This window comes from Gambusia affinis, linkage group LG12, assembly GCF_019740435.1.
Source record: "Gambusia affinis linkage group LG12, SWU_Gaff_1.0, whole genome shotgun sequence".
In the NCBI taxonomy this organism is placed as follows: Eukaryota; Metazoa; Chordata; class Actinopteri; order Cyprinodontiformes; family Poeciliidae; genus Gambusia; species Gambusia affinis.
The window spans coordinates 26,511,023-26,527,450 of record NC_057879.1 but is presented as its reverse complement, the minus strand read 5'-3'; the positions used below and the strand labels follow the sequence as shown (position 1 = coordinate 26,527,450).

Below are 16,428 nucleotides of genomic sequence, written 5' to 3'. Positions count from 1 at the left end.
GAATGGGAACAATCCCCACCCAGCTCAGCCTTTAAACGAGTAGAGCCTGTGGTCACCGGGGCAACCATGGGCGAGCAGGCAGACCCCCAGCCACAAGACATAAAGATGACTGATGGAGGAGAGAGCACTCCACTAGTGGGACCTAGAAATGAAGGTGAGGTGGAAATCAGTGGAATGAAGTGCAGAGCGCTCATTGACTCTGGCTCTCAGGTAACCAGTATTACCCACAGCTACTGGTCCAACCACCCAATCCTTCAAAAACAGAAGTTACAGCCCTCTCAGATACCTATAGAAGGTGCAGCTGGTCAGAGTGTAACCCACCATGGTGTTCTACGCATTAACTTGAAAGTGTTGGAAAAAGAGTTTAAAAATGTGCCAGCTTTTGTAGTTGAGGACTCAGAATATCGCCTGTCTGTCCCTCTGCTGATAGGAACTAATGTTCTCCGTGCTTCCAGAACTCATCTGCAAGCAACTTATGGCCAACAATTTCTCCAGCATGTCAGAGAGAGCCATCCAGAATGGTACACCTCCCTCTTGGAGGTTGGTGACACAGGACATTATAATGTGGAGGACAGAGTGGGTCCGGCTGTGTATACAGGTCACAAAATACACATCCCTGGGGAAAAGAAATGGACTTAATGTGCAAGGTGACAGCCGCCCACAGAGAAGGACTTATACAGCACTGATTGAGGGCCATCATTCCTTGAAGCTTCCTCAAGACCTTCTGGTTGCCAAGATCCTTACTAATGTGAAACGAGGACGCACCCCTGTCAGAGTGATGAACCTGTCTCAATATCCAGTCACCATTAAGCCACACACACAACTAGCCAATGTTTCCCTAGTGGATGGTGTTGTGGATTTCTCAGACAAAAAGCAGGGCCAAAGCTGTGGAAGCAGGTCCAAAGACACATGTCTGAATCTGACCCAAGTAATATCGAGTTGTTGTGTTGACCTGAGTAAAGCGGCAGTCGAGGATGAGAACCAGCGCCACTCTTAAAAAGCTGGTAGAGAGGAATGCTGATGTATTCTCCCAACATCCTCTAGATTAAGGTCACACAAAGACAGTGCCACATGAAATTCCACTAGTGGACTCCAAACCAATCAGGCACCCCTATCGCAAGATTCCCCATCACAGTGGCAAGATGTCAGAAAGATGTTGATTGAGATGGAGGTGGCAGGGGTAATAAGGCCCAGTAAGAGTCCATATGCTTCACCTGTAGTGGTGGTGACAAAAAAGATGGCTCACTACGGTTGTGTATCGATTAGAACTAAACTCCTGCAGCACAAGAGATGCATTTCCCCTGCCAAGAATAGAAGAGGCTCTGGAAGCATTGGGGCAGGCCAAGTTTTTCTCCACGCTTGACCTCACTTCAGGCTATTGGCAGGTGGAGGTGGCGGAGCAGGACAAGCACAAAACAGCATTCAGTACACCAATGGGTCTGTTTGAGGCCAACCGGATGCCTTTTGGGTTACAGAATGCTCCATCAACCTTCCAGAGGCTCATGACTTGCTGTTTTGGAGACCTGAACTTCACCCATCTTCTAATATATCTGGATGACCTTATCATCTTTTCTAAAACCTTTGATGAGCATCTAAACAGACTGCAGTTGGTGTTCGATCGGCTCCGGGAACACGGTCTAAAACTGAAACCCTCTAAATGCCAGTTGATGAGAAAAGAAGTGCAGTACCTAGGCCACCTGGTATCTGCTGAGGGAATCCGGACTGACCCAGAGAAGATTCATAGAGTCAAAGACTGGACCAGGCCAACAAACCGCAGAGAGGTTCTGCAATTTCTAGGGTTTGCTGGCTACTACAGGCGCTATGTCAGTGGTTACTCTGTCCTGGCAGCTCCCTTATACCGGCTCACTAGTGGTGACCCAAGAATGAAGAAAAAAAGGGGAAAAAAGATCTGGCTTCTGACCCACCATTCTTATGGACAGAGGAATGTGAGGAGGCATTCCTGGCCCTAAAGCACAGACTTACAACTGCGCCAGTGTTGGGATACCCGAACTACAACCTACCGTTTGTGCTTCAGACAGATGCATCAGGGGAAGGACTAGGTGCTGTCCTGGTCCAGGTTCAAGATGGTATAGAGAGAGTCATAGCCTTCGCGAGCCGAGGGTTGAGTCCAGCAGAGGCAAGGTATCCCGCCCACAAGCTAGAGTTCCTGGCCTTGAAGTGGGCGGTAACAGACAAATTCTATGACCACCTCTATGGGCGCAAGTTCTCTGTCCAGACAGACAATAACCCCCTCAAGTACATCATGAGCTCTGCAAAGTTAGATGCCACGGGGCAACGGTGGGTCTCCCGCTTTGGCTGCTTTTGACTTTGATATCCAGTACCGGAGAGGACAAAGCAATGTGAATGCTGATGCCCTCTCCGTATGTCCAACCAAGAGGTCACAGAGACTCTGCACTCATGCCCTCTCTTGGTGTGCAGCAAAAAGCCTGAACAGGATGCAAGTCAGTCCATACAAGATCCAGACAACTCCTCAAAGCAGAACACAACGACCTCAGCCAACTTGGACTCAGAATCACCAGGGTCTAATGAGCCATACAGAGACATGGGTATGGAGTCACTTCCGCCATGACAAAGCAAGAGATCCGCGAGGACAGAAGGAGGATCCTGTTATTGGCCCTGTCTGGCACTACAAAAGTCGGAATGTGAAACCCAGTCGGAGTGAGAGGGTCAGTAGTGGCCGACAGATCTGTCTTCTCCTAAAAGAGTGGAAGAGGCTAGTGATCAGAGACGGTATCATGTACCGTCAGCCGTGATCGTCAAAGAGGAGTGGTGGAACAGCTAGTGCTACCAGAGAAGCGAGGAAGCTATGAAGGCTCTTCACAATGACTCTGGACACTTGGGTTTTGAGAGAACAGTTCAGATGTTAAAAGAGAGATTTCATTGGCCTCAGATGTTCCAAGAGATAAAGATCTGGTGTGAGCAGTGTGAGAGATGCTGCCTCAGGAAAACGCCAACATCAGGAGTCAAAGCTCCATTGGTCAGTATTCACAGTAATGCCCCCATGGAACTAGTATGCATTGACTTTTGACTTTAGAAAAGTCAAAGGGTGGAATGGAGAATGTCCTTGTGGTCACGGATCATTTCTCACGCTACGCACAGGCATATCCCACTAAAGATCAAAAGGCCAACACAGTGGCCAGGGTGCTGTGGAGAAACTTTTTCTGCCGTTTTGGACTTCCTGCTAAGTTGCACACTGACCAGGGGCGCAACTTTGAAAGTGCTGTAGTGAAGGAGCTGTGCAAATGTATGGGCATCACTAAAACCCACACAACCCCTACCACCCACAAGGCAATGGCATCACTGAGCGGTTCAACCGGACACTCATGAATATGCTCGACATTAGAGCCACATCTAAAACCTCGGTGGCACGAGTACTTAGATGCAATGACACACGCATAATTGTTCACTCCATGACTCCACTGGGTATACACCATATTTTCTGATGTTCGGCAGACATCCTAGACTCCCAGTTGACCTCATCTTTGGGCTCCAGACTGCTAATGAACCAGGAGAATACAGTGCATATGTTCAGAGACTCCATGACTGTCTGTCACGGGCATACGCCCAAGCAAACCAGACTTCTCATCAGGCCAAAAGTCAACAGAAAAGTATTATGACCAGAAGGCAAAGGGTCAGATTTTCAACCAAGGGGACAGAGTCTTAGTCAAAGTCTGCCATGTAGAGGGAAGGCAAAATCTAGGGGACAAGTGGGAGTCTCAACCTTACATTGTGATGAAAAAGCAACCCAACATACCTGTGTATGTGGTGCGACCAGAAAACAGCAATACTGAGAGGGTGGTCCACCAGAACCTTCTTACACAATGTATGTTCCTCCCAGTAGAGCAGGCAGAGGTGGGCACAGCAGAAGAGATAATGGAGAACGCAGAGGCTATGACAAGACAAGCCTTTGGAATGCAGGGGATGGGGCACTCAGAGCCCGAAAAGTTGGAGGAAATTGTGGAGGAAGTCGAAGGCGAGACAACAAATAAACAGGTTGAGCAGCCTGAAATGGATGGAGTGAATATACCAGACAGAAAATTTAAAGAGTGGACGGAACATGTAACAGATGGGAGTATCACTGCAGCCCCTGGACCCAGTGCTCTTAGAAGGAACATGCAGAGGAATCGACAACCCCCAAAGAGATTTTCCTGTGAGTCACAAGTAGTGGGAACTGAAGACACTGAACAAAAGATAATAAGAGGACGGAAGCTGTGGGAGAAAGCTAAAGCCAGAAAAGCAGTAAAACACTTAGAAAATTCCACTTAATGGAGTACATGCTAGCCATTTCACTGACACATCACACAGTTTTATTTTTTTTTATTCATTTATTTGTATGTTCATTGTTGTTTTGTGTCTAGCCTGATGACTGGGGCGCCATCAAAGAAACAACGGGTGAATGTAGGGCAGTAGCTTAAATATATCAGTGGATGTCACCAAAATGTTAGATTTGTTCTTTGAGTTATGGAAATTGGTAAAGTGTGTCCGTTAAAGAACGCCGTACTTGGCGTCCGTTACGGTGCGCTGGCAGTACAACGGTCAGTATTTGCTGTGAATTCTGAAGGTAAGCAATACTGACCGCCAGCTCCTCAATGTAGCCAAATGTTACTTTTAATGTCCAAATAGTTAGTTTTGTATCGTTTTGTCTTTTTCTTCTTTTTATGTTGACACGGCAGTATTTGCTGTGAATTCTGAAGTATTTGCTGTGAATTCTGAAGTATTTGCTGTGAATTCTGAAGTATTTGCTGTGAATTCTGAAGTATTTGCTGTGAATTCTGAAGGCGGTTGCCATGCTTGTCGGGTGGCCGAATAAACGATCTGAACCACGATCGCAACCCGTGTGTGTCCGATTCCTGCCTCAAGTTTCCTTCCGACAACAACAATTAAAGAAAAACACAACGCAGAGTCTAAGGAACAGCGAGGTCTCATCCCACACTTAAAGGGTTACAGAGACAATGTTCAAATATTGCAAAAGATAAATATGATTAATATTTAATGCATCTTTAAAGCTAGGTAAATGTAGTACAGTTGTAGACACTGTTAAAAAAACAAGTGACAGATATCCTTGAAGAATTAAAGGTGGAAATAAACAGTGACTCACGTCCCCACTGGTATTATTAGAATGTAACACATGTGAGGAAAGTAAGACACAGAAACAAGCACTGAAACAGCTGAAAATAGCTTACTGTGGAAGCTATTTTTGGTCAATATCTGCTCCATTAATTAATTTTTTTATTTTTATTTTTTGCCACGTTGCGGTTCCTCTCCAGTCCAGCAGGGGTAGTGAATGGACTAATCAGCTACTTTGTCTCACTCCGGGCGGAAGTTAAACATAAAGGCTTCAGCAGCAACTTGTGTGGATTCGATTGGAAAACGGTTGGGCTGTATCTCAGCTGAATATTTAATTAACCATGTCTTCAGTTAAGCATCTGAGAGAGTTTATCAGAGAGCGACTAACTGCTGCTGCTGAAGAAATCTTCACAGAGGTTGAAAAAATCATCGTCCGCTATGATGAAGACATCAAACTGATGGAAACTTACTGGAAACCTCAGATAAAACTCACCAGAATCGGTAAGATGTAAAGAGAGCCGGTTAGTTCAGGCTCCGAATATCAAAGAGAAAATAATAATGAAATAAAATGAAGCTCTCGGTTGTTGTTTTCCCCGTTACCATGGTAGCTGTTAGCACCGTCCAGATGCTAGCTTTAGCAGATGCCAAAGTTTGTATTCAGTTCAGCAGCTTTACTGAAAGTTAATTTCACTTCAGTCACATTCCAATTGATCCTAGTTATCAAATAGTCTCAGTTAATTATTAAAAATAGATGAAAACGTTTATATCAATGTAAACCCAGCAGATTGCATCGTGTCATTATCTTGCAGGGAAAATTAAATAAGTACATTTTTAGGCCCGAGCAGCGAAGCGCTGCGAAGGCCTATTGTTTCTTAATCTTATTATTTTTCCATCAAATGAATTGCGTTTGGGGGAGGGGGCTTTTCATATTCAAAAACTCATCAAACTTGGCGGACGCGTCAAGTCTGCGTGAAAATTACCTAATTTAAGGTCGTCGCAAAAATCGCACAAGAAACGGCTCAACAGCGCCACCGGTCAACTTTCAAAATATCCTCCGCATTGACCTTAGTTTATCGTAGAGACATAAAATTTGGTACACTTCTAGAGCTCCCCAAGACGCACAGAAAATACAATTAATGTTATAGTGCAAGTCAAACAGGAAGTAGGCCAATTTGGATTGACTCCATTTTAGCCATTTGCAGCCTCCTCATTTGATCGAACGCCGCCTAGGGATTTTGATCGATCAGCTTCAAACTTGGTCAGATTGTTTATTAGACATGTTCGATTAAAAATTATCAAAACGGTGAGTTTTCGTGCATGCTGAAGGGGCATTGCTATGGGTCAAAGTTCACCTACTCGCCACGAAACACAAAACTGTTAAATCTCCTACACAGGAAGTCACAGAGGCACCAAACTGTCAGTGATTGATCATCATCAACCCCGACACTGCTTGCTGCTTTAATTTACACTTGTAGTCAAACTTGTATTATTTTATGAGTTTAAATGGTAAACTCTTTTGATACTAAGTAAACATTCATATTTTTGAAAACTCATAACACGCACTTTTTAATTTGGTTCAGAAATATCTTATTGATCCCAAGAAGAAATTATATGTTGTCGTAACAAATGCTATAGCCTCTAACTCAGGGGTCTCACACTCCAGGCCTCGAGGGCTGCAGTCCTGCAACTTTTAGATGTGCCTCTGCTGCAGCACACCTGAATAGAATAATTAAGGCTCTGGAGAACTGGTCTACACAAGGTGGAGGTAATTAAGCCATTTCATTCCAGTGTTTTGTACCTGTGGCGCCTCCAAAAACTGCAGGACTGCGGCCCTCGAGGCCTGGAGTTTGAGACCCCTGCTCTAACTGAAGACACTGATGTTGTATTGCAGTCTCATGAAATGGATGCTCAAGGCTGTCCCTCATCCATCCATCTATCCATTTTCTTACACCCTTCTTCCCTAATGGGGTCGGGAGGGTTGTTGGTGCCTATCTCCAGCTGCGTCCCGGGCGAGAGGCGGGGTTCACCCTGGACAGGTCGCCAGTCTGTCGCAGGGCAACACAAAGACTTACAAGACAAACAACCATGCACACACACACTCACACCTAGGGAGAATTAACCTGACAGTCATGTGTTTGGACTGTGGGAGGAAGCCGGAGAACCCGGAGAGAACCCACGCATGCACAGGGAGAACATGCAAACTCCATGCAGAAAGACCCCGGGCTGGGAATCGAACCCAGGGCCTTCTTGCTGCAAGGCAACAGCTCTACCAACTGCGCCACTGTGCAGCCCGGCTGTCCCTCATACTTTTGATTTTTATACAAAATCCTTCTTTATACCATCATCTCCAGTGGTTCTGCAGTAGTCCCGAAAATAGAGACAGCCATCTTTAAGAAAGAGAGATAAAAGAAAAAAAGCAGTATTCTATCTTTTTAGGAAATTTGTTGTAAATCACAAGTGTTTTCTTTTTCTTTGCTTCCAGTTTTCATTCTAAAACAATCCAGGTCATTGTTGAGTAATCTAAGTGTAATTACCTTTGACCAGAGTATGTAAAGGAGCAGAATAGCCCTTTAGTAAAACACCAGATCAGTTGCTAACTTCAGCATCGTTCAGGATTCCAACACATGAAACAAAACCATTCAGTGCCAGAATTAATTTCTTTGAACCAGGGATGTCAAAATTCCAGTCCTTCAGGGTTTATCACCTGGACTCTAAACTGATGTTTACCATCATATCCTGCTGCCTCTGAGTCAGAGCATGTGATGGACAATGACATGCTCAGATAACAACCTGCCACAAAACTTGTGCCACATTTTGTGGCACAAAACTGCCACAAAATGCTAAACACTATAGATGTTACTATGGTAACCAGTGAAGCAGACACATATTCAGTGCATAGGAGACTCCATAGTTCCAGGCATTATTCAGTCAATGATGCTGAAATCTACATCTCAGGTTTTGCTCCATGAATGTTTTGCCAAACATTCTTAACTATCCAGATCTTTACTTCAAAGCAAATCTGTCTCTTTGTTCCTACAGACCAGCCACAGCAACATGTCTGCAACAAAGAGGAAGTTCAGACTGACCCAGAGATTTGTAACCAGGAGCATCCCAGTCTGTTGCATATCTGCTGGAATCCCCACATGAAGCTTAACACAATCAGTATATGAAGCTCTGAGCTTTCAATGAAACTGGCTCATCACGGATGAACCAAAATCAATGCTGGATCTCTGAGGAAGATCCTTGTTATTCCAATTGAACTGTGTCTGGTTTGGGATGCAGAGCAGACCATAACCAGAAGTGATCTGGAACGTTGATACAACAACAGCAGATCTTCAATGTAATGTGGTACTAAGTCATTCAGTGATTTATAAACCAAAACAGTACTTTAAAGTATATTCTCTGAGGTACATGGATCCAGTGGAAGGACTATAGAACCAATGTGACATACTTTATCATCCTGAATTTAGTGAGAACCCAAGCAGCAGCATTCTGGATCAACTCCAGCTGTTTAATCAATTTTTTTTTAGGCAGACCTATGAAAACGCTGTTGCAGTAATCAACAAGTGTCTCTAGACCTTGCTGGGATATTAGTCCTTTATTCCTGCAAATGTTCTACAGGTGATAGAAGGTCGATTTCATACCTGTCTTTACATGACTCTGAATATTCAGGTCTGAGTCCATCACTACACTATATAGACAGTGTTGTGAGATTTATTTGACTTTCTCAGTCCATGATCATTAGGTCAAATCAGGCTGGTGTATGAGACGGTCATCAATTTAATCATATTAATGATGTCTTCATTTGCCCCCACAGACCTCCAAAGTCCACATGTCGCCATTGAGGACAAAACGTCTGCCATTCAACAGGTCTGTGTCCATGGGATGAGGTCCAATCATGACCAGGAGGAAGCAGAACTTCAGTGGACTGAAGAGGAACAGATGGAACCAGAACCTCCACTGATTAAACAAGAAGAACAGGACACAGAGCTTTCACTGATAGAAGATAATTGGAAAATAGAACCTGAAGGGACTAGTGAGGAGAAACCAGAACATCCATTTATTTATGAGGAAAAGGAGGAACCAGATTATTCACTGCTTAAACATGAACAGCAGGAACCAGAACATTTACCAGTTGGACAGGACCAGAAGGACCTCTGCAGCAGTCAGGAGGGAGAGCAGCTTGTCCAGAAGCAGATTGTTTCTTTGTGTCATACTGCCACAAAGAAAAGGTCTTTGAAATGTGACGTTTGTGGGAAATGTTTTGAAAAACAGCATAACTTTAAAACACATTGCAGAACCCATATAAGTGAAAGGTCTTTTTCATGTGAAACATGCAGTAAATGCTTCTCTCATATTGGTAATCTAAATGTCCATAAGAGAGTTCATACTGGTGAGAAACCCTTTTCATGCCAAGTATGTAAAAAAGCATTTTCTCAAGTTTGTAATTTAAAAGTCCACATGAGAATTCATACAGGTGAGAAACCTTTTTCATGTCAAGTATGCAGAAAAAAATTTACTCAGATTAGTATTCTAAAACGGCACAAGAACATTCATACAGGTGTGAAACCCTTTTCATGCCAGTCATGCAGAAAACAATTCACTCAATTTTGTAGTTTAAAGGTCCACATGAGAATTCATACAGGTGAGAAACCATTTTCATGCCAAGTATGCGGAAAAAAATTCACTCAAATTAGTTCTTTGAATACACACAAGAAAGTTCATACAGGTGAGAGGCCTTTTTCTTGTGAAACGTGTGGGAAAAGCTTTTCTCAAACTAGTAGTTTAAATGTTCACAAGAAAATTCATTTACGTTAAGGAGCCCTTTGCAAAATCTGTGAAAAAGTTTACCCTCAAATTCATTAGTTAAATATACACACAAGACCAGGGAGGACATTTTTAATGTGAAATTGGTCTGTAACAATTCATCATATGACTCGAGGATCCTGATCCAAATTGGTCCAAACTGTGTCACCAGCAGGACACAGTGTTGGAATGGCCTAGTCCAGGGATCTCCTTCCCTAGTCCTCAATGTCAACTGTCCTGCAAGGTTTAGATGGATCCCTTCTCCAACACAGATTAATCAAATGATTGAATTCATCTTGACCATGCTGTCAAGTAAAGAGCCATTCATCAGGTGTGTTGGAGCAGGGATGCATCTAAAACCTGCAGGGCAATAGATCTTCAGGACTTGGGGTGGAGACCCTAGGCCAGGGGTCTCAAACTCCAGTCCTCGAGGGCCGCTGTCCTGCAGTTTTTAGATGTGCCACAGGTACAAAACACTGCCTCGAGGACTGGAGTTTAAGACCCCTGCCCTAGGCCTAGTCAAAGGCAATACTTCAAACTTACTGAAATCCAGAGAGCTGTGCAGAAAAAGATTTTTGTAAACATGAGAAAAATGACAATAAATTACTCTGTATGCAGCTTCCTTTGACTCTTATGTTTTTAGAAAAAGCTGATGATTTATATATTTATGTATCTAGCATGTTCTCCCTCTGCATGGTGGGTCCTCTCCAGGTACTCCGGCTTCCTCCCACATTCAAAAAACATGACTGTCAGGTTAATTGGTTTCCCCAAATTATCCCTAGATGTGAGTGTGTGTGTGTGGTTTTTTCCTGTCTCTGTGTTGCCCTTAGACAGACTGGAGAACTGTCCAGGGTGACCCCACCTTTCACCCGAAACGTTCGCTGGAGATAGGCACCAGCACCCTGCCAGCCCCCCTAGGGACAATGGTGTTGGAAAATGGATTAATATATATATAGAGAGAGAATGAAAAAAAACATGTTTTTATAAGCCACATGCTTCACTTTTAAGGCCCCCACATAATTCATTTGTTTTTGTTTTGTTTTTTTGTAATCCTGAATCACAGCACATATAAATGTTTGCATAGCAACAGGGGATTATCTAGGGCAGGAGTCTCAAACTCCTGTCCTTTAGGGCCGCAGTCCTGCAACTTTTAGATGTGCCTCTGCTGCACCACACCAGAATAGAATAATGAGGTTATTAGCAAGGCTCTGGAGAACTGACCTACACAATGAGGAGGTAATTAAGCCATTTCATTCCAGTGTTTCGTACCTGTGGCACATCTAAAAACTGCAGGACAACAACTGGAGGACTGGAGTTTGACCCCTGATCTAGGAAGAGCATAAATGAAAAACAGTAAAACTATTAATGTGGTATATTTGCCAGGGATCCCCGTGCAAATATAATTTATAGTCAGCAGATCTTCCATAATTTCAAGTTTTTGATTAGTTGAAAGTTTTTTTTTAAGTGCCATAAAATAACAGAATTTTGATGGGTTTTTTGTTGTTTTCCTTGTAATTTAGATTTAACGATTCTCCAAATTGTCCAGTTCTTAAAGATACAGTGTTTTCAGCAAAGTTGAGCTGACTGTCACAAGGAATGACACAAGGAATTTAAAATTTGTCACATTTTCAACAGGTTGGCCATCAAGTGAAACTGGAATCACAATGAAAAAATATGGTGTTTTATAAGATAATTTATCTTTTACGGTGCCAGAAATCCCGAAATTAATAGTAAATAATAAAGACTTTGTGGTATTCTGACTTAGTAAAGTAATTAGATTCGTTGTGCTTTTCCAAATAAGGTATGAGACTGACAGTGGTCCGACCCCGCCCCCCTCTGTTTTGTCATTCTCTGCCAATCTGCGGTTCCACTCCAGTCCAGCAGGGGCGGAAATGGACCAAACAGCTGCTTTGTTTCAACATGACACCAAGCGGAAGTTGAGCAAAAAATGGCCTCAGCAGCAGTTTGTGTGGGTTGAGCTGGAAGATGGTTGTGTTATTGTATTTAAGCTGAATATTTCAGTGACCATGTCTTCAGTTCAGCATCTCAGAGAGTTTATCAGAGAGAGACTAACCGCTGCTGCTCATGAAATCTTCACCGAGGTTGAGAAAACCATCATTTGCTACGAGGAAGAGCTCGATGCTCAGCGCAGGATGATGGGGATCAACTGGAAACCAGAAATTAAGCTACACAGAATCGGTTCGGAGCTGCAGAGACAAAGTTCTGGTAGGTCTGGATAAAAATGGGGATGTTTCAGTGCAGTCAGTGATCCGTCTGTGGCCAGACTTGCCGCAGCTCCAGCTGCTGTTGCTAAACATGGCTTAACAGTTTTTAGCTACTGGCTTTGATGCTACGAAGTTTTATAGTGTTGTAACTCAGAATAAAGTGTTGCAGGACAAGTCAAACTCATCACGAACTGTCCCCCTGTATAAAATGGATAACTGGGGTTAACCAATGTGAAACTTATGCATAAATGAATGGTTTTCCATTAAACGTGTTACAAAAATCTCACCATCTCCCTTCAGTTCATTCTAAGTTCAGAGGTAGTATCAGTGGATAACTTCACTGAAACACAGGTAGTTCCCATGTGGTGCGAGCAAAACCCAACAGTTATGAAGTAGAAGGAACTTGCAATGGGCTGTAGATATGGGCAAGTTAGGGGAATAAATGTCCACAAATTAAATTTGGTGTGAATTTGTGCTGCTGCTGCAAAAAATATGAATTTAACTTAAATCTTTTGATCATCTTTACCAGGGCTGCCAATGTGTGGATGACACTTTACACTGCAGACGTCACCTTCTCTTCAATTAAGCATTACAAAATAAGTTAAGATGCAAAATGTGGTGCTTACAGTCCAGGATCATCAGGAATAGCCAGGCGTGAGACAGTGACCAATTAATTTAATTTAATGATCACTTCCTTTGTCCCCACAGACCTCCAGAAGCCGCACGTCTCCAAAGAGGAGGAAACTTTTTCCATCCAACAGGTCTATCACCAAGGGAGGAAGATCAGTTACGACGAGGAGGAAGTAGGACATCAGTGGACTGAAAAACTACAGATGGAACCAGGAACTCCACTGAAAGAACAAAAAAAAGAACTAGAACCACCACTGATCAACAAAGAAAAGGACCAAACAGATACTTTTGCACTTATCAGTGAAAAAGCGGAACTAGAACATTTACCTTGTAGACATAACCAGAAGGACCTCCATAGCAGTCAGGAGGGAGAGCCGCTTGTCCAGAAGCAGATTTTTGCTTTGACAGAGACTTCTACTCTTCAAGCTGGTGGCTTGAGTGAAGAGGAACCAAGAGCTGAGCAGCGTTCCCTTCATATTGCTCCTGTAGTCGAGAGCAAAGATCAAGAAGAAAGCACCTACACTGTGTCCAAGAGTCAGTCTCATACTGACGCAAAGAAAAGTTCTTTCAAATGTGATATTTGTGGGAGAAGTCTTAAAAATCAGTGCAACTTGGTTAAGCATTACGGAACCCACAAAGGCGAGAGGCTTTTTCCTTGTGAAACATGTGGGAAATCTTTCTCAAAGAAAGCGACTTTGAATGTTCACATGAGAATACACACAGGTGAGAGACCTTTTTCATGTGAAATATGCGGTAAATGCTTCTCTCAAATTGGTCATTTAAATGTGCACAAAAAACTTCACAGTGGCGAAAGACCCTTTACATGCAAAACATGTGGGAAAAGTTTTTCTCTAAATTGTAATTTAAATGTACAGTGATCCCTCGCCACTTCGCGGTTCACTTATCGCGGATTCGCTATTTCGCGGATTTTCATAATGCATTTTTTTTTTTTTTTTTTTTTTGGTGCATTGTGCTCTGCATTCTGATTCGCTAAAAACTCACTCCCGCTTCTTGTATCAAAACATGCTACGAATTACTGGAAGGACTAACGCTTGGTCGCTTAGCAACCATGGTGCGAATGGCCACTGAACTTAAGCGAGTAGCTGAGGAATGGGACCCTTTGAAGAGCCGTTCATTACAGTTCTCCAACGTAATCGATGGTGGCATGTCGGTGTACAAGGATCTTTTTGCAAAGAAGAAAAAAGAGCGACAACAGCTGCTTATCACTATGTTCTTCTCCCGAACAAACACACCTGCACCGCGGGCTTCAGAAGAAGAGAACACTGCAAAGCGCAGTCAGGATGCAGCGGCCCAGTCTGAAGAGCAGTGAAACGGCCTACACGTCAGTCACTGTATTTGTATATATATCTACATGTAATAGTTGCTAATTGTAAAAAAAAAAAAGTTTTCTATTTCGCGGATTTCACTTATCGCGGGTCATTTTCGGAACGTAACCCCCGCGATAAACGAGGGATTACTGTACACAAAAAATATCATACAGGCGAAAGGTGTTTTTCATGTCAAACGTGTGGAAAAAGTTTCTCTATAATTCAACATTTAAATGCACACCAGAGAACCCATACAGGTGAGAAACCCTTTTTATGCCAATTATGTGGGAAAAGTTTCTCTCATATTGTTAATTTAAATTTCCACAAGAAAATACACACAGGTGAGAAGTTTTATTCATGTCAAAAATGTGGAAAAAGTTTCTCCCTAATTCATTATTTAAATGTACATCAGAGAACACACTCAGGTGAGAAACCGTTTTTATGCAAATTGTGCAGAAAATGTTTCTCTCAAATTAGTCATTTAAATCTCCACATGAAAACTCACACAGGTGAAAAACCTTTTTCTTGCAAAACATGTGGAAAATGTTTTGTAAATGTTTCAAATTTGAATGTTCATAGAAGAACTCACACAGGTGAGAGGCCTTTTCCTTGTCAAACATGTGGAAAAAGTTTCTCTCACATTAGTAATTTAAATCTCCACAAGAAAACTCACACAGGTGAGAGGCCTTTTTCATGTGATATATGTCAAAAAGCTTTCATTAATGCTGGAAAACTGAATCTCCACAAAAAACAAACACACAAATGTGGGAAGTAGTCATTTCACTTGGATTTACTAATATTTAAATGTTCCTTTGTTGTTTTTGCAAAATACATTAGAAAAGAAAAAAATCACAAATTTTGTTTAGGCATGCATTGGAATGAAGGTGAGATGTTGGGTTTATCAGAATTTTTAACCAGATCTTAGGAAACTGCTGTGTGAGAGCACCAGCAGCTTGAAGTTATTTTGCAGCTAGTTTGGATTCTCTTATTCATTTTTAGAGCATATAAAATGTTCTACAGAAAATGCTCGTAAGGAAGCTTAAATAGATTTAAAACTACTTGACATGCTACAGGCTGTCATTTGCTAAACAGCCAATCCAAAAACACAAATTATTTTCCTTTCTACTGATATGTTGTACCCCCAATAATTGAGGTTAGGAAAAACTTTTAATGTTCACTTTTGTGGTTGTTCTGAGACTGTTTATCAGAACAACCAACAAATGGTTGCTGTTGTTCCGGGACAGTTACTACTACTACTATATACTTTGGTGATGAAACACCAAAGCATATTTGGTGTTTGAACTGTTAAAATGGGCAGTTTTTAGTATTTTGAGAGTCTCAAGTATTTGTGGATTTAAGCAATTTGTGAACTGATGTTTGGTTTGTAAACATCAGGATGTTCAGAGATTTGTTCTAAATATTTTTTAGTCTAAAGCAGGGTTCAAAAGAAGGCTGCATAATGTTATAGCATCATTGCACTATAACAATGATGCTGTTGAAGCTTTGCTACCTTTTGTTGATCTCTGCAAACTGAACTAATTTATTTGAAATGGGCTTCGTGTTATTTTTTTTATGTGTGTTTTAAATGCATCAAAGTTCCTGGTTCCAGTTTCGAGGTTTGTACCTCCTACTGATGGTTGTTGACATGTTTTATGTTTATAGTTTGTTTGTTTTACTTCTCTGTGCTTCTCTTCACAATGCTTCACTTAATTTCACACGATACATTCGTTTTGGGATTTTTAAGGTGAAAATCCAAATGTTGGGATAGTTTAGCACTTCATTTTGAAAAGTGAAATTTATAGTCTGAGACATAAAATAAATGTTTTAAACACATGAAAACAGTTTGCTTTCATTCTAAATGTTTGCAGATAGCAAAGTTTCAGTGAGCATTTTATAGAAAAAGTTGTTTTAGGTTTTGGTGTTTTAAGATGAGTAGCCAGCTCCATTGTGACTCACTGTAGAGGCCCCAGATTGATGGAAAGTCAGGGGTCAGTTGCTTCAGATTGTTCAATACAGTCTATTGAACAATTCAGTGTTCAATAGACTGTATTGTTCAAGACAGTATTGAACACTGAATTGATGGTGTTCAATACAGATGAACACCGTCTCAGTATTGCTTCTATGGATGTAGGCTGTAACTATGTTTAATTATATTAATGTGAGCAGTAGGGGTATGGTGACTGGTTAACCTCTGCTCTCTGGAAACGTTTTTTTATTAACATCTTTAAAGTTATAGTGGCACAAATGAATATTTTATCTGCACAAATGTAGCATAAACGTTCTACACAAACTTTGTTTCCACATTAGAATATAACACATATGAGGACTGTAGGAAAATACATTTTAAAGAA

At 41.9% G+C, this 16,428-nt stretch overlaps 2 protein-coding genes across 3 annotated transcripts; both read left to right on the top strand.

Annotated features, from left to right (window-relative positions):
• The first annotated feature begins 5,285 nt into the window (after positions 1-5,285).
• On the top strand, positions 5,286-10,511 carry LOC122841725 (zinc finger protein 239-like). The gene is made up of 2 exons (XM_044135285.1): positions 5,286-5,589; positions 8,906-10,511. Exons 1-2 carry the CDS (start codon positions 5,430-5,432, stop codon positions 9,904-9,906), a joined length of 1,161 nt encoding a protein of 386 aa, XP_043991220.1. The 5' UTR covers positions 5,286-5,429; the 3' UTR covers positions 9,907-10,511.
• A 737-nt stretch (positions 10,512-11,248) lies between these two features.
• Positions 11,249-15,901, top strand: LOC122841682 (zinc finger protein 260-like). Of its 2 annotated transcripts, none has more exons than XM_044135221.1 (3): positions 11,249-12,120; positions 12,828-13,617; positions 14,228-15,901. In XM_044135221.1, exons 1-3 carry the CDS (start codon positions 11,787-11,789, stop codon positions 14,850-14,852), a joined length of 1,749 nt encoding a protein of 582 aa, XP_043991156.1. In that variant the 5' UTR covers positions 11,249-11,786; the 3' UTR covers positions 14,853-15,901. The 2 variants fall into 2 exon arrangements, with proteins under 2 accessions (XP_043991156.1, XP_043991155.1); XM_044135220.1 differs by having other exon boundaries at positions 12,828-13,623; positions 14,234-15,901.
• The last annotated feature ends 527 nt before the right edge of the window (positions 15,902-16,428 follow it).

Excerpts from the sequence above, each read along its gene's own strand:
- LOC122841682 (XM_044135221.1), top strand. The coding sequence starts at position 11,787 with ATGGACCAAACAGCTGCTTTGTTTCAACATGACACCAAGCGGAAGTTG. Across the intron at positions 12,121-12,827 it reads GCTGCAGAGACAAAGTTCTG|ACCTCCAGAAGCCGCACGTC; the intron begins GTAGGTCTGGAT and ends TTGTCCCCACAG. Across the intron at positions 13,618-14,227 it reads TCTCTAAATTGTAATTTAAA|TGTACACAAAAAATATCATA; the intron begins TGTACAGTGATC and ends ACGAGGGATTAC.
- LOC122841725 (XM_044135285.1), top strand. The coding sequence starts at position 5,430 with ATGTCTTCAGTTAAGCATCTGAGAGAGTTTATCAGAGAGCGACTAACT. Across the intron at positions 5,590-8,905 it reads GATAAAACTCACCAGAATCG|ACCTCCAAAGTCCACATGTC; the intron begins GTAAGATGTAAA and ends TTGCCCCCACAG.